General features: G+C 41.5%; 1 protein-coding gene across 1 annotated transcript in view; it reads left to right on the forward strand.

The window, feature by feature from the left end:
- MROH5 (maestro heat like repeat family member 5) overlaps positions 1 to 23,304 on the forward strand; it is a 101,563-nt gene that overhangs the window by 15,700 nt on the left and 62,559 nt on the right. The window contains exons 6-9 of the mRNA XM_027845115.1: positions 2,120 to 2,227; positions 6,458 to 6,574; positions 8,839 to 8,958; positions 10,217 to 10,363. Of these exons, the coding sequence (XP_027700916.1) occupies positions 2,120 to 2,227; positions 6,458 to 6,574; positions 8,839 to 8,958; positions 10,217 to 10,363 (492 nt within the window). The remainder of the gene's footprint in view (positions 1 to 2,119; positions 2,228 to 6,457; positions 6,575 to 8,838; positions 8,959 to 10,216; positions 10,364 to 23,304) is intronic.

A 23,304-nucleotide genomic window follows, 5' to 3' on the forward strand; every position in this document is an offset into this window, starting at 1 on the left:
AGGATGAGGAAGGGAGGAAACATTCCTGGCAGGGTGGGCAGCAGGTAAAGGAGCTTTGGAGCCAATGAGGGTGAACCACGTATAGGAGACAAGTAGGAACAAGGAGGTTTTGACCAAACCCCAAAAGTGATGACCTGAGCAGGCTAGATGAATCACCAAAATGCCAAGCCACCTTGTCCTCTCAAACCTGCATTCCCCCAGATCTCCTTCTATCACATTTCTCATTCCTTTTAGGTTTGGGGATCAGTAACCAAATGCTAGAACCTCACAACTGGAAGGAACCTTAGCGACCACCTAACCCAGCTTCCCTTCCCAAATAGGCATCCCTTTTACAGCCCCTTTCCCCCCCTACCCCCCCCCCTGCAGGTATTTACCTAATCCCTTATGGAACATTTCCATTAGGAAGCTTCTCATCATTAGGTCTGTTTTAACGAGTCTGCTTTAAGAGGGGAAACCCCCCCTCCAAAAAAAAAACTTGTACTAGATGTTATCGAGTCTGCTATGCCCTAAATCTGTTGAAGGCTTATAATCTTAAGGCTTAGACACAGAATACCAGGAAACTAAATTCCACAAAATAAATCCACAATTTTGCTCAAGAAAGAGAAAAATGTAATGGGAACACCCAGCTCATGGATGATTAGCTCACAAACAAGCATGCAGTCCATAAAAAATTATTCCTTTTTAATGTAAATAGAATAATTAATAATAATCCTAGAAATATGTCATGATTATTCCTGGAAAGAGGATGCCAATGGAATAGTAATGATATCTATTCTAGAAACAGTGGAGCCTGCCTGAACATGAGGCCATGTACACTTCCCATCACCTATGAGAACAGACAGAAACAAAGACAAGGAGAGACAGACAGAAAGAGAAAAGGGTATGGGGGGGAGGATAGGGAATTAGGAGAAGAAGAGAGAGGGGAAGAAAAAAATTGCAACCAGACCTGTTCTCCTTGAACTTAACTCCAGATTTAAGCAAATCTAAAATAGCTAGCAAGGTTGGGCCACATTTCCTCTCTTATGGCCATACAGAAGGGAAAGACCAAGGACACAGCCAAGATGCTACTGCCTGGTTTGCCAGAAAAAAGGGAATAGAGTAAGTAAAAATCAAGAAAAAATATCCCTTAACACCTGATTGATGCCTCACCTACTCTTATGTTCAAACGAGGTCATGGACCTTTTATCATGTATCTTTAAACTAACTCTCTTCTCTCCCAAAGAGTAAGACAATCCTATCTTCATTAGAAGTTGTGCCATCCCATATTGCCCCACTAATCTATTTGGACACTTTACCTTGGTGAGAATAATGTGCAGTACACAGACACGAAGAGTGTAAATCGAGTTACCAATGATATTCACATGTCTGCTCTTTCTGCCTTGTTCCTCAATCAGGTTAAGTACCACCTTCTGTACTGGTGAATGGTGGTACCTAGTTTGGGAAAGTGTCATAGCCAATTTGACGGTTTATTAATCACAAAATAACAATAGATCTCTAGCTTTAAAAAAAAAAGTTGTGCCATCCAGGAGTTAGTTTGGAACACAGGTAGTCTGACCCCATTGTGTGAAGAGAAAGTAATCTACTTCCATCTAGTCCACAGGACTCCTTGGGACTGCATCTCTGGATGAAGGGAGTCCTACCCTATATTTCTTGTAGAAAGCAAGCTATCCCCTCAATAACACGTCTAGAAGGTGTCATTTGATAGCTGTGATAGTGACTGGGATGTGAAGAAACTGAGAAAGCCTTGTCCTATGTGTCAAATGAAAAAAAAAACTCAGATTTAAAAGATCTAAGGGTAGAATTGTGGGTACGAAGACAAGAGGGGGCAGCTAGGAGGCCATGAGTTCAAATCCGGTCTCAGACCAGATACGTGACACTTACTAGCTGTGTGACCCTGGGCAAGTCACGACCCCAATTGCCTCAACCAAAAAAAAAAAAAAAAAAGACAAGAAAGTGAGCGATATGATGATTCAAGGCATTGAAAACCTGACATTGGGGAGATGTATGGGTGCTAGTTGAGGCAAAAAAAAAAGGGAACCCTTGATTCCCTCTCACCCAGCTCAGATAGGGGAGAGATTCAAATCTGCCATCTCAATGACTTCTTAATATCTGCCCACAGATAGGAGCCAGGTCTGTTCAGTTCTTAACAGTAGATGGATGGGCAAAGTCACTAATGCTTGCTGTCACCAGACCTGACCAGACTTACATGGAGCAAAATCCAGAAAAGGTTTGTTTCAGAGATCTCCACTTCTCTCCACCCTAACATTCACTGCCTCTTCTACTCCCCTACCTGAGGACACGGCATCTCCATTTACCTAATGCCATGATACACACTGGGAAGGAAAATAAATTGGCCACCCTCCAATTTAACCTCCTCTGATGGGGGAACCATCACATATCATTATAGTTCATAATTACATAGCATTTGGGGTTTTACAAAAATACTTTGCTCATAATTTCCCTGTAGGGTAGGTAATGTATAAATGGTCCCACACTTTACAGATGGGCACAGTGAATAGAGCTCTGGGCCTGGAGTCAGGAAAATCTGAGTTCAAATCTGACCTCAGATACTTACTAGCTGTGTGACCCCAGGCAAGTTACTTAACTCTGTCTCAATTTCTTCATCTGTAAAATAAGGTGGAGAAGGAAATGGCAAATCACTTTGCCAAGAAAACCCCAAATGGGGTCACAAAGAGTCAGACATGACTGAAACAATGGAATAGCATCTTATAGATAAGGAAACAGACTACGTGGGGAGGGTAAAGCATCCCACTCAGGGCCACACAACTCATATCAGAGCCAAGGCTTGAATCCAAGTTGTTTGACTACTTCCCTTTTTCCCTTTTATTAAAATTCTGATTTAACAAACACCATATAAAATGGGCATTTCCATATACATAATAGAACAAACTAAAGAGGATTATACATGAAATTGCAGTCCTCTATAATGTATAACTTGGTTTTATTTTAAAGCAGTTTCAACGGGTAACTTTCAAAGTTGTCCTTCTTATCTGTGCGCATCTTTTGGACCTTCTTGTGTGTTTTCTCTTTATTTTTTAAATTCAATTTTATTTTGTTTTTGGTTCTGAATTCTCTTCCTCTTTCTTTCCACCTCCACTAACCATTGAGAAGGCAAAAATAATTACATATATGTATGGTCATGCTAAACAAATTTCTGCATTAGTCAAGAAAGAAAAAAGAAAGAAAGAGGAGAGAGAGTGAGAGAGAAAAAGAGAGAGAGAAAGAAAAAAGAGAGAAAGAAGGAAGAGGAAGGAGAGAGTAGAAGGGATGGAAGGAACAAAGGAAAGAAGGAAAGAAAAGGAAGGAAGGGAAAGAAGAAAGAGAAAAATGAAAAGAAAGAAAGTCAAAGAAAGAAAAAGAGAGGGAGAAAGGAAGGAAAGGAAGGGAAAAGAGAGGGAAGGAAAGAGAAAGAAAGAAGGAAGGAAGAAAAATAGGAAAGAGAAAGAAAGGGAGAAAGGGGAAGGAAAAAAGTAACAAACAAAAAGAGAAACAAAGAAAGTAACAGAAACAAAAAAAGAAAAAGAAGGAAACAAAGAAAGAAAATATGCTTTCATCTGGGTCTGTCTGCTCTCTCTCTGGAGATTGATAGCATATTTCATGTTTTCATGTCTTTACATGTTTCAAGAAAGATACCTCAACAACTATCCTTTGTTCTTTCCACTAGACCACACTGCCCTCATGAGTCTCAGTTAGAGTGGGAGGTTGAGAGTGAGAGGGGCTCTAAAGAAAGGAGCAAGGCCTTGCCTACACCTTTGGCATGAGCAATGTTGCCTTCCTTTGCATCGCCTCAAATGCCATTCCTCCTTCCTCTCCATCTTTGAATCCTACCCAGCTTTCAAGGCCTAGCTTTCGTCCTACTTCTTAAGGCAGGAACTTCTCTGGCCACTCTAGGACACCTTCATCTCTTCCTTCTCTGAATCCTTCTACGATTCTTAAGCAGCAGCAATAGTAACTCGGTGGACACTTAGCACGTCCTGCCTTTTCAAATCAACAAGTATTTATTGAGGCCCTACTGTGTGCAGAGTACTATGCTAGGGAAGGAAGGTGGTGTTGTTGAGTAGTTTCAGTCATGACTGACTCTCTGTGACCCGCTTTGGGGTTTTCTTGGCAAAGATACTAGAGTGGTTTGCCATTTCCTTCTTCAGCTCATTTTACAGTTGAGGAAACTGAGGTAGACTGAGTTGAGGAAACTGGGGACTTGCCAAGGGTCACACAGCTAGTATCTTAGGCTGAATTTGAACTCAGGTTCTCCTGACTCCAGGCCAGCGCTCTATTCACTGCACTACCTAGCTGCTTTTGTACTTAACTACTTTGTGTGTATGTCTATATGTATGTATATATGCATTCATTAACCTTATATGTGTGTATACATATTTTTTTTCTTTTTTATACATACCTCTTATCTGTGCCACTAGAATGTAAGTTCACTGTAACTAGGGGTTGTTTCACTTTTTTGTATTCATATCCCCAGAACCTAACACAGTACCTGGCACATAGTAGGCTCATAATAAATACTTGTTGATTGATTATCACTCTTCAATTTATTTCACTCTTTATGCTTTTGATCTTTCAGTGTCTCCTTCACTCTCTCTGCCTCCTGTTTCTCTTCTCTGGCCTCCCTCCCTTCTCTCACTGGCATGAAACTATTGTCTTGTCCCAAATAGATACTCTGTTTATCTCTTAGCTTCAACAATCTAGAAACTCAGGGGGTGGGACTAAAGGACCACTAAGGTCTCTTCCATGCAATGGTGCACTAGAGCCAGTTGGGAAGGGTTTACTGGAGCCAATTATTAAATTTTCAATGTGAGCATTCACACCTCAAAAATGGACAAATGCTACAAATCAAGGCTTGATTTATTGTTTTGTTGATTGTCTAGACTTACAGTGATGGAGAAAATTCTAACAATGCAAATTAGTGTGTGTCCATATATAAATTTTTTTTCCCAAAATGATGGTTATTATACATTTACGAGCATAGCCCTGCACACATCTCTAAATTCTATAATCCTCTATGTCTCTGCCTGTGCCTTCTACATTTTTATATCCTTGATGTTTCAGACAACAAAGTTAGAGGTTGGAAGGTGTACTCCAATACAATCTAATCTAATAAACATTCGTTTTACTTACTATGTAAATAAAACTCACTTTACTTTACTTTTTTACTTACCTTACTTTATGTTGACTATGTACCAGCCACTGTGCTAAGCACTGGGGATACAATTAATTAAAAGAAAGATAGATTCTGCCCTTAAGGGGCTTATAATCTAGAGGGGGGAGACAGAACATAAAAAGAGGCAGGGAAGGAGAGAGAGAGAACGCCAGGTAGTACCAGTCATGGGGGCATCTTGTTCCAAGGAGTTGAAGAGCAGCAGACACAAAGCAGAGTGAGCTGAGAGTCCAGTTTCTACCTTCTATAAAGGAAGGCATTGTGTGGAGTTTGGTACTCTGTCCTGCAGCGCCCCCCCCCCAGAGGTGAAAACTAACACCTATACTCTACCACATATCATCAAACTGCATATAAATGTCAGCGGCTTTTTGTCATCTGCAAAAACATACTGTCTGCTCCCCAGGTGATGGTTGGGCTCAAATGAGAAGATGCATGTTGAGAGCTTTGTAAGTCTTAGAACATTACTTAAATGTTAGCTATCATTATTCATTAGGATCTCAGGGAAGGCTTTGCGGGAAGGGCCTCTAACCTACCATTCCAAGCAGTTAAGTGGTGCAGTAAATACAGTGCTAGGTATATAGTCAGGAAGACCCGAGTTCAAATCCAGCCTCAAACAATTGCTAACTATATGACCCTGGACAAGTCACTTAAACCTTTGTCTGCCTCCATTTTCTCAACTGTAAAATGAGGATAATAATAATGCCTACCTCTCAGGATCATGGTGAGGGTCAAATATGATACTATTTGTGAAGTCCTTCCACAGTGTCTGGCATATAATAAGTACTTAATAATAAATGATTATTTCCTTTTAGGCTTATTTCACTGAACTCTTCATTTCAGCCATTCCAGCTGTTTCCCAAACCCGACACTCCATTTTCCTTCTCTGTGCACTTGTACAGACTATTTCCCATGCCAAGAAGGACCCTCCCGCCTCATTTCTATTTTTCAGAATATCTATTTTCCTTCAAGGATCAGCTCAGCTGTAACCTCCCCACAATGCCATCCCTAGCCCTAGCCCCTAAGTTCCTGGTGTTCTCCCTTTCCTCAGTTTATCTTATCTTTTTGAACGTTATATCCCTCTGGAGAATGTAAGCCCCTTCAAGCCAGGGGCTGCTTCACTTTTTTCCTTTTGAATTTCTAACACCTAGCACAGTGTCTCGTTTATAGTAGGCACTTAATACTTGAAAGAACACCTAGGCCTTCTCCTCACTCTGGCCCAGGTATCAGGTGGTAATTCCCTGTATAACTCTAACCTTGTACCTTTCTCAGACTTTCCTGTTCATCTACTATGGGATGATTCTCCGAGCAGCCAACAACAGCTCCATGGTCAGGAAACACCTCAGGTCACTTCTGGACACATCCCATCAGTCCCTGCAACAGAGAGAGGTGATCATATCAATAGCTATCCCAGACTGTTCTAGTGCACGTCTAACTGTGAAGAACTCATCTATTCACAAAATATACCTGATCGTTTGGTCATAAACTGAATACTAATTCATTCACTGGCTGAACCCTATCCCTAACTAAAGATGACTTACTCAAACTCCCATCACAGCCTGAGCCCTAAACTCAACCACAGATTAGGCCCTAACCCCCACTCCAGACTGAGTGCCGACCCTATGACCAGCCTTGACCATCATCACAGACTAAGATCTAACCCTGGTCCTAGGCTAAAGTCTAACCCTAACCCTAGACTAAACTCTCCCCACAGCCACAGACTAAGGTCTGCCTCTGTCCACAGACTGGTCTAAGTTTAGAAACTAAGCCCTGATTCCAAGCATACCTTGTCATCTAATTTTATCTTCCTCATCCCATATCTGCTACCCCAGGTGCAAACAACTTCCCTAGAAATAAGGTAAAACGCAAGGTCACATGGCTCTCAAGCAGGGGTGTGCTGGAGCCAACTCTTTCCAGCCCATTAGAGTGAATTGTTAAATTTTCAGCGTGAGCATTTATACTTCCGAAATAGGCAAACCACAAATCAGAGGCTTGATTTATTATCTAGACGTAAGAAAATGATAGAGAAAATTATAACTATGTGTCCTGCTTACATTTTTTCCCCAGAGAACCAAATGTTAAACATCTACTAACCCACCTCTGCCCTTAGGGGGAAATCCAGCAGACTTGCCATATTCTCATACCTAAAGGGTAACTGTCCATACCTCTGCAGTGCTTTAAGATTTACAAAGCATTTTCCTCATGGTGATTCCATGAGGTAGGAGGTACAAGTCCTATTGTCTCCATTTTGCTACCTTAGACAGGCTTCCTGATTCTGCATCCAGGGCCCTTCCCATCATTTTTCTCTATATGCCAATGTAATGGGGGAATCAACTAGTAAGTGCTCAATCCTTAGAAAGTGGCCAGTCCCATAGTATAATTTTTTTTTATTTTTTTTAATTTTATTTTTAATTTATGGAATAAAATAAGCATTTTCATAACATAATATAATAAAAAACAAAGATGATTGGACATAAAACTGCAAACCTATTATGTACAACTTGCTATTCTTTATAGGAGTTCCAAGTTTGACCTTTGTCCCCTTACAAAATTGTCCCTGTCCCCACAAATACCTTCTGATCATTGAGGCCTAAAATTCAGTAAGGTCCTGAGTTTCATGTAGTATGATATGGTATGATGTAAAGAACCCTAGACTTGGAGTCAAAATATATGAATTCATATCCTGATCTTTTTTTTAAACCACAGTACTATGGGGCAGCTAGGTGGAGCAGTGGATAGAGCACTGGCCCTGGAGTCAGGAGGACCCGAGTTCAAATTCAGCTTCAGACACTTAACACTTGCTAGCTGTGTGACCCTGGACAAGTCACTTAGCCCTGATTGCCTTGCCAAAAAAAAATTATTTTTTAAAAACCACAGTACTATGGGAAGACCACTCATCATTCAGAGCCTCAGTTTCTTCATCTATAAAATAGGAAAAGGGAAGGGGGAAGGGTGTTGAAAGGAACACACATTTATTAAGCACTTATTATGTGCTAGGCACTAAATGCTTTCCTCACAACAACCCTGGGAGATAGGTGCTATTATTTATCCCAATTTTACAGTTGAGGAAACTGAGGCAGACAAAGGTCAAATGATTTACTCAGTGTCACACACCTAGTAAATGTCTAAGGTCAGATCTGGACTCAGGTTTTCCTGACTCCAGGAACAGTACTCTATCCGTTGCTCTACCTAGCCATCTCAATCCTGGAAAATGCATTGACTTTTGGGTCCCTCACTTCACCTCCCTGGGTGTCAGTTTCCTCATCTGTAAAACTCTGGGATTGGACTAGATTACCTCTAAGAGCTCTCCCATCTTTAAATCAATGATCCTAAAAAAAAAAAAAAAAAAAAAATAACATTTATATAGCCTATCTCATAGGGCTTCTGTAAGGAGGACGCACATTGTAAAATGTAAAGCAATATGAATGTTATTGATTTTGATAGGGATTCAGGACACCTGAGTTCTATATCTGCCTTTACCACTGACTCACTGTGTTATCTAGGGGGAATGACGTCCCCTCCCTTCTCTAGGCCTCAGTTTCCCCATGGAGTAAGCCCTTTCTCCTCTAAGATCCCATGAACCTTGGACCAATCTGTCTTGTTCTGGGAACCTGCAGTTTACCAGCATCCCTACTTCTCTTGTCCTCTTTCAGGGAATTGCCCTCACCATAGGATTAACAGCAGCACGACATTTGGATGATGCTTGGGCGGTCCTAGACCAGTTTGGCCGGACAGGACCTTTGAAGCGGATTCTTAACATCTTTAACATTAAGGTAGTTGTACTCTATGTCCACAAAGGAGCTCTGCCACCACCTCTCCCTCACCTCTTCACAGGGACATTAAACAATAAGGGGTCTATGACACATAACCTGTCTAATGTTCAGCATGAATCTCTCCATCTCTGAGCCACAGTTTTAGTAACTATAAAATGGGGAATTTGTGTTAGCCCTTCTCCCAAGTCCTTTTGATCTCTAAAGCCGAGGATCTCTTGTATCACAGAATCTCACATTCAGGATTCTCTGCAATGCCCACCTCCCCCTTCCAAACAGGAATACTTCCTCAAATTACCGTTCACCCACCATCAGCATCACGCAGGGACCTATGACAGTCACTGCTCCCTGAAACATAGAAAAGGAGGATAAGTGGAAAGGAGCAGAGAATGGGCAGCAGGGATTCCAAGTAGTAGAGAAAAGAATTGGAAAACTGAAGAGATTATAAGGACAAAGAAATATTGCATGCAATAAATAGGCAGGGTGGGGCACAGGAAGAGGGACAAACATCAACACCCCAAAGAGAAATCTAAAACCTAGAAGAAAGGAGAGAGGCATTTGCATATGTGAATACATGAGTCACCAAATCAATTCTCCTCTTCCTTGACTGACTAAGCTGTATGAAAGCATCATATATCTTCCCCAACATGAAGCTCAGGGCCCTATACTTAGGATATGCTCAATAAATATTTGTTGAATCAGTCAATAAGTTGATCAATGAATGAGATTTGTTTAGGGCCAGCCAGGCAAGAAGGGCTTGGATTCTTGCTACCATGCATTGACTTTCCCCATGACATAAACTTCTCCAGGCCTGGAACCCACCCACCCTTTTCAAGTCTATACATTTTATAAATTGGGGAAAACAAGGGCCCCAGCATGGGCTGCTACCTCTTGACTTCCTCCTCTTCCCTCTCCAGGAAGAATTAGGGACCTGAAGCCAAGCTCCTTACCAGAGAGGCATATTGTTCAGGGAAAATTGATGGATTTGGAGTCAGAGGACCTGGGTTCAAATCCCAGCTCTGCCATTTACTATCCATGATATTGGGCAAGATGTTTACCCTCCCCTGGCCTCATTTTCCTAATCTGTAAAATGATGGGATTATACTCACTGACTTCTAAAGGTCCCTCCTCCTAGTTCTAAATCTATGATCCTATGATACCTGGTCCTCGGGATGCCACTGTCCAAAAACAGCGATGCCTGTCGACAAATCCAATGTTAAAGACTGTGTTTGATTGTTCTTTCCTTCTGCTATCTCCCTAGGAGGAAGAAGACCCAAAGTGGAGGTGGGCCAGCAGTACCATCCTTCTCTCCTATGGGCAGATGGCAACCAAGGCCAAAGAGAATATCCTCCCTTGGGTGGACAACATCTCCTCGAGAATGGTCTTCTACTTCCGAAGTAGCTACTGGGTATCAAAAACGTTGCCTGCTCATAGAGAACCAGAAATTAAGATCACAGACTCTCTTAGAATCTCAAATTCAAAAGCACAGAGATGTAGAATCTTAGAATTACATACAAAATATTACAATCATAGAATCATAGGATAATGGAGACATAGAGTCTTTAAATTATAAAACCTCCCTTGTCTCACTGAAGCATGAAAAGACTAGGGAGAGCTCTGCCTTCTCAAAGGCTAAACCAACAGAACCAGCTCTTATAGGCCCTACGAAGATGGAAAGGAAAGTCTTTTGAGTATAGGCCTGGTGATAAATTTCTTTCAGTTTGCTGAAGGCCTGCTTAGCTAAATGGAGAAAGACTCATTTCCTGTTTAGTCACAGGTGCTTAGGAAACCATTTATAAGTTGTGGAGGGGTTGTGGTATCTGTTAATGAAGGGCAGCACCCACATGAGTAAAATTATTGTTGTGGGAGCTATCTTCTGTGTTGGGTTCATACTCCTCCATCTTGGGATATTACTAATGAGTTGGTGACATGACAGAGTTCTTTCTGATCTCTGGGGGCTTGGACCTCCAGGCTGAACTTTCTGCTACCACCTCCCCTAACTTCATAGTATTCAGAGAGGGAATATTGTGCCTGAGCCATCCTTCAATATCATAAAACCCAAAAAGGTAAAAGCCCCAAACAACTGGTTCCTATGACTAATAAATTCACACTTCCTCCTCTCTTAATCTCAATGACTCAGTCCCTCTCTGCCAGAGATAAATATCCCTTTCCATGCTGCCCTTTCTCTGTACTCTTGTCTAATTCAAGTCAACCCTACCACTTCTCAGCCCTTTACATCCTCAAGCCTCCCTTTCCATGTGCACCCTTTGACTGAATTCAAACTTCACAGAACAAATCCTTTCATTAAGGGGATTTAGATTCAGTCAAAGGGCCACACTTGGGGACCTAGAGGGCCACATGTGACCTCAAGGCCACAGGTTCCTCAACACTGTCCAAGACCATCCCTGCTTCTCTACCCTATTCATATCACAGACCATACAGTTGCCAAGAACATTGTTCTCCACCCTTGAACTCCCTTGCCTGTGGTCTTAACCACATTTCATTATTGCTAATCTTCAAACCTGTATCACTTCTACCATCTGCCTTCTCCATAATCCCAAATACTTCTGAAGGAAACAACCCCACTGTTCCAATTGAATTTATTTCAAATCCATATTATTTGCTCCCAGTTGGGCCCTCTTTCTCTTCTTTCCTCAGGCCTCTCACACCACCATCTGTTCTCTCTTAACCCCATTCCCCACAGATGTCATTATTTCCTTTTCCAAGAAAATAGAGTCCATCCTTCATGAACTCCCTCTTTGCCTCCTATTCCACACCTCGAAATCTGTCTATATCTTTACCTAGATGTATCTCCATTACTCCTTTTTTGTTTTTGAGGTAACCTCTCAACCTTTATCCTTGAATCCCTTTCCCTCCTATCTCTCCTAGGAGCTTGCCTCATTGAATGTTTCCCCTCTTTCTCTCATAATCAATCTCTTGCCTTTCTATTGGTTCTTTTCCTGACTACAAATGTACCCTGGTCTACCCCAACCTGAAAAAGCCCTCATTTGACTCTGTTATTCCCTCATGCTATCATTGTGTAAGTCTCCTCCCTTGCACAGCCTAATGACTAGAAAGAGTTACACATGTTTTCTCTACTTCTTCATTAACCCCTCACTACTCAAGCTGTTGCAATTTGGCCTTGAACTCCACTACTTGACTGGTTACCAATGACCTCTTAATTTCTCAGTCTTCAACCTCCTTGAGACTCTGCAACTTTTGATACTCAAAAGCACTCCCCTCCTTCCATGGAAATGTTGTCTCATTTCTCATCTTCCCTGTCTGTATCCTTTTCAAATCCCCTTGGCTGGATAATTATCCATTGCGTTTCCTATTAACATGATATTTTTCATCAGTTACTACTTCTAGCCCCTCTTCACTTTTCTCTCTTGGAGATTTCATCAGCTCCCATAGATTCCAGTGTCAGCTCTTTGTAGACAATACCCATGTCTCTATGTCTAGCCCTGATCTAGTCCACCTTCTGAATTCTAGGCCAGAATTAGCAGTATCATCAACTATTGCTGAATTTCTCTTCCTGGATGCCCTATAGGCATTTCAAACTCAACTTGGTAATAAGGTCAATTGCTGTTTTCTTCAACTAAAATCTCCAATCCTCTAAACTTTCATATTTCTGTTGCAGGTGCGACTTAGGTTCAAGACCATGGAGTCATACTGGACTCTTTCCTCCCCCTTCCCTCCCACATCCAATCATTTGAGAAATCTTTCTGGTTTTGTTGAGTCTAACCCCAAAACATCTCTTGTGTTTATCCCCTTTTTGCTACTCACACAAGCAACACCCTAACTTAGGCCCTTATCTCTCATATGGATTACTATAAAATCCTCCTAATTGGTCGCCCAGTTTCTTAGTGTTGGGAGGACCCTCAACCTGACTTCTCACTGAGTAGGAAATCCCTTCTTCAGCATCCCTGCACATGAGTATCCATCCTCCTTCTTGAAGGCCTAAAGTGACAAGGAAACTCATTACCTCTAATACATACCATTACACTTTGAGTTAGCTCTAATTTCCAAGGAAGTTTTTCCTTCCTTCAAGCCAAAGTTTGTTTGCAACTTCCTTCCCATTGCTCCTAGAATAAACAGAATAAATTTAATCCTTCCTTGATGTGACAGCCATTCAAATAGTTGATGATGGAGCTGGCATATCTCTCTTAAGTCTTCTCTGCTCCATTCCCTCTTTTCTTCAGTTTTAACAGCTTTAAAATGCACTAAGACTTTTGGCACACCCTGTATATGGTGTTTTACAGTCCCCTCATCATCCTAGTGAGTCTACTCCAACCCTTCTCCAGCTCTGTCCTTCCTCAAATGTGGTGTTCACATCATTATCCTCGCCTTAGAGAGAAGGAAACTGAGACTTGGGTTGAGTGATTCTCCGGCGTCACATAGCCAGTAAACGACAGAACAGGGAACTTCTGACTCCAACTCTCAAACTTTTTCCAGTTCCTTGTTACTATCCTTAAATATATTCAAAATAAAAGGCCCACACGAATTTGTGGATGTGATTACTGAGCCCCTATTGTAAACTTGCAAGGGCTTGTGGAGAATAGGAGAGGCGCCATATACCTAGAAACAGATAAGGGTGGTCCCATTTTGCAAAAAGACAAAGAAAATGGATTCTGCAAAGTAGTCACCATTGAGTTTGATGCCTAATCTCTCACAATTCTCAAAGGATTATAAAACAGACGGATATTGAGGACTTTGAAGGGGAAGTGATCTTCACTTGAAACTAGGAAAGATCCCCGAAGAATAAAATTTTTCCAGATCAACCTCATTTCCTTTTTGAAAGAGTTACTAAATGAGCAGACTATTTTAAAATTAGTCTACCTAGAAATTAGTAAGGCTTTGGCAGAACCTTCTTTGGTATTCTCATGAACAAGATAGAGATATATGGCCTAGATGATAGCAGAGTTTGGAGGATTCAGAAATGGTGGAATGAGCAGACCCAGGTTAATTAATGGGTGAATGACAGCCTAGATAGAGATCTTTAGTGAAATGCCAAATGGTTTCTGCTGGAGTCTAAGTCTGTTCAATATTTTAATATTTATGTACTTATCTATCCTACATATGTATGTATATATGTGTTTGTTTGTTTGTTTGTTTTACATAGCTCGGTGGTGTAATAGATAAAGCACTGAGCATGGAATCAGAAAGACCCGAGTTCAAATCCAGTCTCATACACTTACTAAATGTGTGACCCTGGGCAAGTTACTGCTGTCTGCCTCAATTTCTTCAACTATAAAATGGGAATAATAATGGTACCCACCTCCCAGGGTTGTCATGAGGATTAAATAAGATAATAATTATGAAGTGCTTAACATAGTGCCTAGCACATAATAGATGCTTATTAAGTGCTTATTTCCTTCCTTCTTTCTTTCCTTCCTTTGTTATGAGTTACTTAGATGAAGTCATTCTAGCATGTTTATGAAATTAGTAGATTATATATAATTTGGGAAGGGACATATCTAACTCACTGGATATCAAGGATAGGGACTCAGAAAGATGAAAATTAGTAGGTATTATCTTAAAATCCATCACTTAGGTATAAAAATAAATAAACAAACAGGACAAATATAGGAAGGAAGAAGCATAGCTAGAAAACAATGTAAGTTATGAAAACTAATATTGTGAGTCAAATAATGGTGGGTGAGGCTAGGGAGATTGAGTGTACTGAAAGCTCAATATGAACCAATTACATGACGTGGAAAACTACACACACATACATACATACACACACACACACACACACACACACAGAGTGGTTTTAGACTATGTGATTGGAAACCTAATGCCAAAACAAGGGAAAACTCTATTATCCCCTACCCTGGTCAGACCTCCTACCATCCAGAATGGTATTTTCAGGTCTGGGCACCTGTTAGGAAAGACATCAACAGATGATAGTAGGAAGGTATAGAAGGAAAGTAATGCAGGTGTTGAAGGGACTTGAAATTAAGTCAATAGTTAAAGAAAACTTGAATTTTTGAGCTTAGAACTAGTTGAGGGGAGGGCATAACCATGGCTTCAAGTACTTAAAGGGCTAACATGTGAAAGAGAGATTAAATTTATTCTGTTTGGCCTCAGAAAAATTAGAAACAGTGGGTAGAAATTGCAGAAAGAAGTTGATTTAGGCTTGATGTAAGGAAAAATTTAATAATCAAATCTGGACAAAAAGGGAATGAGCTTGCCTTAAGAGAGAGTGTTTCCCATCCTTGGAGGTCTTCAGGAAATGGCTGAATGACCCCTTGGAAGAGGCAACATGGTACAGTAGAAAGAACATTGGATTTAGAAGACCAGGTTTCAAATCTCAGTTCAGTCATTTACAACCTGTGTGACTTTGGATAAGTCACTTCATCTCTTTTGGCTTCAAGTTCCTCATTGGGAAAATAAAGGCATTAGATGATTTTGGTAAGGCACTTAACCTCCTGGTGACTCACTTTCCTTATTGGCAAAATGAGAGGGTTGAACTACAGGACCTCTGAGGTCTCTTCTTGCTCTAGCACTATTGTCCTTATTAGGAATGCTGTCAGAGGGCTTTTATGAGTTGAGCAAGAAATTAAACAAGATACCCTCTGAGCTCCATTCTAGTTCCATAAATCTGCTTTCATGAATAAAAAGTGAGCCAGACTGTCTGGAAAGGAATGGGAGAGAGGAAGTAAACCAATTTGGGTTAAGAAGGGGAGGCATGTTGGGGAAAGAGGAACAATGGCTCAGTCTAACTAGAGGGGAAAGTGCATTTCTGGGGCGGGGGGTGGACAGTGTCTAGCTATAGGGGAGAATACAAGCCAGGGAATATGAGTAAACCAGTCTCTGATTGGAGAAAGTTAAAGTCAGAGAAAATAAATGGTCCCATCTTCTAGAAGAAGCGTTTCCCAACTCTCCATAATGTTAGGGCCTTCCTTCTATTGATTATCTCCAATGTATACTGTATATAGCTTGTTTGTATATAGCTGCTCACATGCTGTCTTCCTCATTGGACTGTGGAGAGCAAGGACTATCTTTTGCGTTTTTCTTTGTATTCCCAGTGCTTAGCACACAGAGAACCCATAGTAGGTGCTTCAGAAGTTCTTAATGAATGAATGAAACATTCTGCCTAGAGACGAGTGCTTAATGGGACAGTAAGTAGAGGAATATGACTGAAAAGGATACTTATTGAGGGACAATGAAGGGGCTGTGCTTTGTGGGACAATGAATGGATGAGGGGATGGATTAGTCTGGCTGCTGAGGAAGTTACCTTTGGGGAAATGGTGAGTGAACTGGCATGGCTAGATAGTAGGCTGTGCACTGGGAAACAGTGGATAAAAGCAGAATGCATGACCTGGCTAAAAATAATAATAATAATAACTTTTTGTCCAGAATGGTGATTTCTAGAGAATTCTTGTAAATAAACTCTCACTAACAATGCAGATAGGTCTGCAACTCTTAAACTCTCACTAACAATGCAGATGGGTCTGCAACTCCTTGTCTTGAAAGATTGTCTGAGGCAATGGGGCACACTGCCAGGTCTGAGGCAAGGTTAGAACTATTTAGTTTTTCTAGACTCTAAGGCCAACCTTCCATCTACTACACCATGACATTTTTCAACAATAATAATAATGATGCTGATAACAACTGACCATTTATATAGTGCTAGATAAAATCTGCAAATTGTTTTACATACATGAACTTATTTAAGCCTCACAACAAGCTTAAGAGGTGGGCACAAACAGATATCATTATGCCCATTTTACAGATGACAAAAGGAGGCTGAGAGAAGTTAAGTGATCTTGCCCAAGGTCAAACAGTAAATATCAGAAGCAAGATTAGAACCAAAGCCTTCTAGCCTCCAGATGAAGAAGTGTAAACTTGAGAGGAAGTGTAATGTTGGGGAACCACTCTGGAAGACAATGGGGTTGACTAGCCTGACAACTAAAGAGGAATGAGCAGACCAAGGACAGTGAAGTTTCATTCCATTTTAAGAGGAAGAGGAAGCATGCTAGGGATGGTGTGTGAAAGGAACTGTAGAGGAGAATGTGATGTTATAGGGCTGTAAGTGATCCAATCTGGCTGGAAAGGCAGAGGGTGAATTCGGGAGTAAGTAAAGGAATCTGGCTGGAGCAGTGGGTACCTGTCAGGGATAGCAAGTGAACCAATGTGGCTAGAGAGGTGAGCACATATAAGAGGTAATGAGCAAGCTGGAGAGAGGAAGATGCATGTTGGGGTCAGAGTCTGACTGTAGAGGAAGATGTGTGGCTTGGGTAAAGTAAATGGTCTAATGTGGATAGAAAGGGGGAGGTATGTTTGAGGGAGTTTGAGTTGACAAGTCAGGTTGGAAATGATGGTGTATGTTTGGATGGCCATGAGGGGACCAATTCAATTGAAAAAGAGCGTTCATATTTCTGGACAGTAAGATGACAAACCTGTCTGGGGATAGTCTATGTATAAGCAAGTATGAATAGAGGGCACATGTTGGGAGACACTGAGTGATTGTCTCAGTCTCAATAGAGAAGAGGATTCATTCGGGGAAAGTGAATGAGATGATCAATCTGGCTAGAAAAAAGGCAGTGTACTGGGGACTGTAAGTGCGTCAGTTTAGCTGTGAAGAAAATGGGTACCTGTGGGTATACCTCAAGTAGACAAGGTGGGTCCATGTACAGGATAGTAATGGAATAATATATTCTTGCCACTGAAGAGGCTACATTCAGGGACAGTAAGAAAGTAGATGAGCCTGTCTACAGAGCAGGGGAAAATAATGAAGAAGTGTGAGTGGACTAGACTGGCTGTAAAGGCAGTTACATTACAGAGCACAGGAAATGAACCAGTCTGACTGCTGGAGGTGGACCCATATTAGACCCAATGAGTAGACCAGTTTGGCTATCTTTTTTTTCCTTTTTAGGCAATTGGGGTTAAGTGACTTGCCCAGGGTCACATAGCTAATAAGTGTCAAGTGTTTGATCTGAGGCCAGATTTGAACTCAGGTCCTCCTGACTTCAGGGCCAATGCTCTATCCACTGCTCCACCTAGCTGCCCCCCAGTTTGTCTAGAGAGATGAGTACAATGTCGGAGGAGAATGGATTGACAAGACTCCCTGGAGAGGAAGAAGTTTTGGGGACACTGTATATGTTGAGGAAAACTGAGTGAACCAATCCTACTGGTGAGGAAAATACACATTGGGCTAAAGATAGAGTAAGTGGATCAATTTGATAGAAAAGGAGTAATGCATTTTGAAAGAAAATGAGTGGATCCTTCTGGTTGGACAAGAGGTTGAATGCTGGGTAACAGTAAATAAACCAATACAGCTGAAGCCACAATGGCGTATTTTGAGAGACAATGAGTAGAAATAGCTGACTGCAGAAGAAAATGCATAGTTGATGAGAGTGAATGAATGGGCCAGTCTGGCTCTAAAAGTAGACCAATTAGACCTGGAGGGGAAGGGTAGGGAAAATAAGCATTTAAGTAGCACCTACTGTTTGCCAGACACTGTACTAAATGCTTTTTACAAATATTATCTCATTTGATCCTTAAAACAATCCTAAAAGGTATTCCCACTTTACATTTGAGGAAACTGAGGCAAACCAAGGTTAAGTTACTTGCCCAGGGTTCACACAGCTATTAAGTTTCTGAGGCAAGATTTGAACTTTAGTCTTCCTGACTCCAGGCCCAGGACCAGCATTCTATCTGCTGTGCCACCAGCTGCCTCTGGGGAGGCAGAGGAGAGTTAGTGTGGATGAACAGTAAAGAACAGGCGAGAGAATGTTGCTGAAGAGTGAGGGAACTACTCTGTCTAAAAAGGGGGATAAGATGCATATTAGGAAACACTTAGCATGACCAGTTGGCCCAGAAGAGTTGGGTGCATATGGTGGACCATGAGTTTTCCTGGAAAAGAAGATGCATATTAGTAGACAGTGAATGAACAATCTGACAAGGCAGACAGACATGTTTATGGGGGACAGCGTGGACTGTTTTTGCTAAATAAGAAAGTTTACTTTAGAAGAAAATGAATGGACCAGACTAAATAGAAGGGTACAAATTGTGAGAAACTATATGAACTAATCAGTCTGGAGAGGAAGGTAAGTGCATACTGGGAGACAATGAGTGGAACAGTTTGCCTAGAGAGAAGATGTACATGAGGGAAACATGATTGGGTCAGTTTGACTGGCAAGAGATGGAGTCATAGGATCATAGATTAGGGTTAGAAGGAACCTCAGGGGCCATATTAATTAGTTTTTAAAATGGAATTGTGCAGATGGAGAAGGTTGGTACATGTTGGGGGATTGTTAATGGTCCATTCAGGATGGCTCAAGAGAAGGATGTCTGTGCTGGAGTACAGAAGATGGACTAGTATGGCTGGAGAGGGAGGAGTATTGGAGGACAATGAGTGGATCCATTATTCTGACTAAGAACATTCATGTGAAAGAACAGTGAGTTTTAAGCCAATCTGCCCAGAACGGGGATTGTCTTGGGGGGACATTGAGTGGAACACTTTCGTGTGATACACATGTGAGAGAATGGAAAAAGAGAGGTCTCATCTGGGTGTAATGTAAGAGCATACAGGCAACAGTAATTGGACCAATGTGGCTGAAGAAGAGGGTAAATATTAGGGACAGGAAGTGGGCAAGTCTTTCTGTAATGGTGGGTGCACATCAGAAGGGAGTGACTATATATTTGGCTGTGATAAGGATGCACGTATAGGATAGTGAATGAGCTTCACAGTTTGAGAGGAGAGAAAAATGTAAATTTGGGGACTATGATTGAATGGCAAAATCAGATTATAGAGGATGATGGACTTTTCTAGATAGGAATGTGGATTCATTTGGGCAACCTTGAGTAGATCAGTTTGATTAGAGAGAAGAGTGTGCCATGTTGGAGGAATGGGAAAAGGGACCCCTCTGGCTGGAGGGTTGGGTCTGTAGAAGACAGTGAATGAACCAATCTGCCTAGGAACTCAGGGGGTACATGTTGGGAGACAGTGGATGCACCAGTCTGGCTGCTGATTAGTATGTGAGTATGGGACGGTTCATGAGGGATGTCATCCATCTGAAAAAAGATACATGTTGTGTAAGAAGAGGACCAGCAAGTGGACCCAGAAGAGGCTACCCTTTGGTAGAGAGAAAGTGGACAAGCGTATCAGAACAATAAGTCCTAGGGGATGCTAAGTGTGGAACAGCAAAGTGTATCTCTAGCTGGAAAGCAATAATGTACATGTCAGAAACAGTGAGTGGACCTCTCTAGCTAGAGGGGAAAATGAATTGTCGAGAAGCAGAGAATGGACTTTTCTGGCTAGAGAGGATGCAATGTTAGAGGACTGATTAGACCAGCCTTGATATAGAAAGAGGGGTATGAGAATAAATCATTTTATCTGCAAAAGGAGCTACATTTGGTGGACCATTCTGGAGAGAACAGAATGCATGTTGTGGGAGAGTTGATTGGTCATACTGACTAGAGAGGAAGATAATGTTAGGATACTGGGAGCAACAGCCCTCTGGCCAAAGAAAAGTGTGCTGAGAGATGATGAAGGAACTGCTTTGGCTAGAATAGAGGCATATGTTGGTGGACAGCGAGTGTAGCATTCTAGATGGAGAGGAGGATACATTTTTGTGGACAGTGAATCAACCAGGCTGCCTGGTGAAATGGGTACATTCGGTGGAGAAAGGGAGTGCAACCATTTGGCTAGAGAAATGGATGCATAATGGGAAAACTGAATGGAACTAGAATGACTGTAGAAGAGATGACTGCATGTTGGGACCAATGAGTATACCAATCAGAAAGGAGAAGGATGAATGTTGAGGGAGAATAAGCAAGTTATCCTGGAATGAAGCAACAAGGCATTTTGGAAGGAGATGACTAAAACAAGTTGTCTTTAGAAGAAGATTCAAGTTAGGAGGCCAGTCTAGCTAGAAGGTCTTTATTTGGCAACACTCAATAGGTCAGTCTGGCTATATAGGAAGACGTATATTGGGAGCACAGTAAGTGAACCAAGGTAATCAGAGTTGGGTGCTGATTAGTAGACTCAAGTGGAGACCAGTCAAAATGGGCTGGGGAGGGAGAATTGGGGTACATGTTAGACAACAATGAATAGACATGCCTTACTGGAAAGGTGAACACATTTGGAGGGAGAGGGAGAGAATCATTCCAGAAAAGTACATGTCCAGGACAAATAGTGAGACAGGTTGCAAAGGAAGATTCATTCAAGGGAAAATGAATGAGTGTACTAGTCTATTGGAATGAGGGTGCTTGTTAGGGACAGTAAATGGACCATTGTAATTGGAGATGTGTATTGTTAAGGGAAAGAGAAAGAAAGATATGTATTAGGAAACAATGAGTGGACCAATCTGACCAAAGAGGAGCGTTTACTTCAGGAATACAGTGAGTAGACCGATTTGGCTGAAGAAAGGGCATGTGGGGTAATAATAGAAACGCTGTCTGAAGAGGAGGGTACATCTTGGAAAACAATAAGTGGACTTGTCTGGCAGGAGAAGGGTATCAAAGCTGGGGGACAATGAGTGGATGTGTTTGATTGGAGATTATGAATTTGGGGGGAAACTGAGTGGACTAGCTTAACTCTAGAGGTTGGGCTGCATATTTAGGGAGGGTGAGGGGACCAGTTTGGCTAAAGAGGAGGCTATTTGTTGGAGGATAAGCCAGTCTGATGGAAAGGGCTATTGAAAGTTGGGAGACAGTGAGTGCATTGTGCTGTCTAGATAGGACAGTACATTACTGGGGGACAATGAATAGCCCAGTCAGGCTTAAACAAAAGTTATGTGTTGGGACACAATTCATGGTCCAGTCTAATTGGATAAGGAGGTTTTGGATATTGGGGGACAGCGAATGAAACATGTTGAATACAAAGAAGAGTGCATATTAAGGAGTAAGTGAATAGAATAGTGTGACTAGAGATGAGGTGCCTGTAGGGGACAGCTAGTGAGCGGGCCAATTTGTCTGGAGAGGAAGGTTCATATAAAGGAACAAACAATTCGATGTTGTAGGTCCAGAGGACTTAACGTTTGGATTTTGGAGAGGTAATCAGTCTCTCCCGCCTTTCCCTCACCACTTATTTGTGATTTGTCCAATTTGTGATTTAGTCTTCCTTACTCCAGGCCCAGTCCTTCCTAGTGTTGCCTTCTAAATGGATGGTTATCTAGATCATCCATTTGCCAGCACACAAAAACCATGAAAGACTACCCTGGAACAAAACTTAGATATCCTCATGAGATTTCTTGAAGGCTATTTTTTTTAAGTCAGCTGAGACCACAGAGGCCTTTGATGCAAGGTACTACAATTTTCCTAGGCATTTCTAGGAAGTTTGCATCTCACTGTGAGGCTGTAAATCAAGTCTCATATCAACTATCCATGTCACACGGTGTCAGCATCCTCAGATCAGTTGGTAAGAAGCAGTAGCAAGAAAGGGCTTCCCATATTTCCCTGCAATGTCTCTTCTCTGATGAGGGCTGGTGATATTTCACCAGTTTTATTGCTTTCCAGGGATTCTAAAGCAATGATTGGTGAGGAAACAAGGTATTATCTGTTGCTTCTGCTCTCAAATCTATCCTTTGGGATCTTTGAGAATTAGAATTAATTGAAAAAGGGAAAGAGGGAGAAAAGGAAGGTGGGAAGGTCTGATTCATCCCTTGGCTAATGTTGTAAATATATTGGACCTGTTTGGGGGGGTATTGGCTGGGGTCTGTGACAATTCTTGTCTGTAAACTTCCCAGAGTCCAAGAACCCAAGGGTTTGCACAGATGGACATAGTCTGTACAACTATAGCTCCTTGGAAGTTTGGGGGAAAAAAAAAACTTCTCAAGGTTCAGGAGATAATGCAAGCTTAGCAAATGGCAAATAAACAGTAGCACCATTAAATGCATTATTGGCCTGATTTTTTTTTAACTTAATTTCAGTTTTCTGGAGCCAACCTCAAGATTTTAAAGCATGTTAGTGCCATATACCGTAGGTGGAGTAAACATTAACACTCACTTGGGTTTTTGTCTAATACTTCATATTTAGAGTATTTTGCATCTATGAGATGATTTAGGAGTTAAGGGTTCTAAAAAAAAAGGCCCCTAGAATAATGGAAAAGTCTGGATAGAGAAAAGAATGCATATAGGAAGTTAATGAGTAACTGAATCAGTTTGGCCTTTCCTAGTCCCTCCTCCCCCACCCTAGCTGCTAGTGCCTTCCCCTTAGAGATTCCTTCACCTAATCTGTATTTATTTTATGTGTTACCACTTATTTTCATGGTGTCTTCTCAATTAGAATGTGAGATTTTTTCAGGGGAGAGGGAGGATAGGCATTGTTTTGTTTTTACCTTTCTTTGTATTCCTAATCTTGGCACAGATTTAGCACTGAATATAAAGTATTTGATTG

Source organism: Vombatus ursinus, unplaced genomic scaffold (assembly GCF_900497805.2).
Source record: "Vombatus ursinus unplaced genomic scaffold, bare-nosed wombat genome assembly UNPS02005236.1, whole genome shotgun sequence".
Classification (NCBI taxonomy): Eukaryota; Metazoa; Chordata; class Mammalia; order Diprotodontia; family Vombatidae; genus Vombatus; species Vombatus ursinus.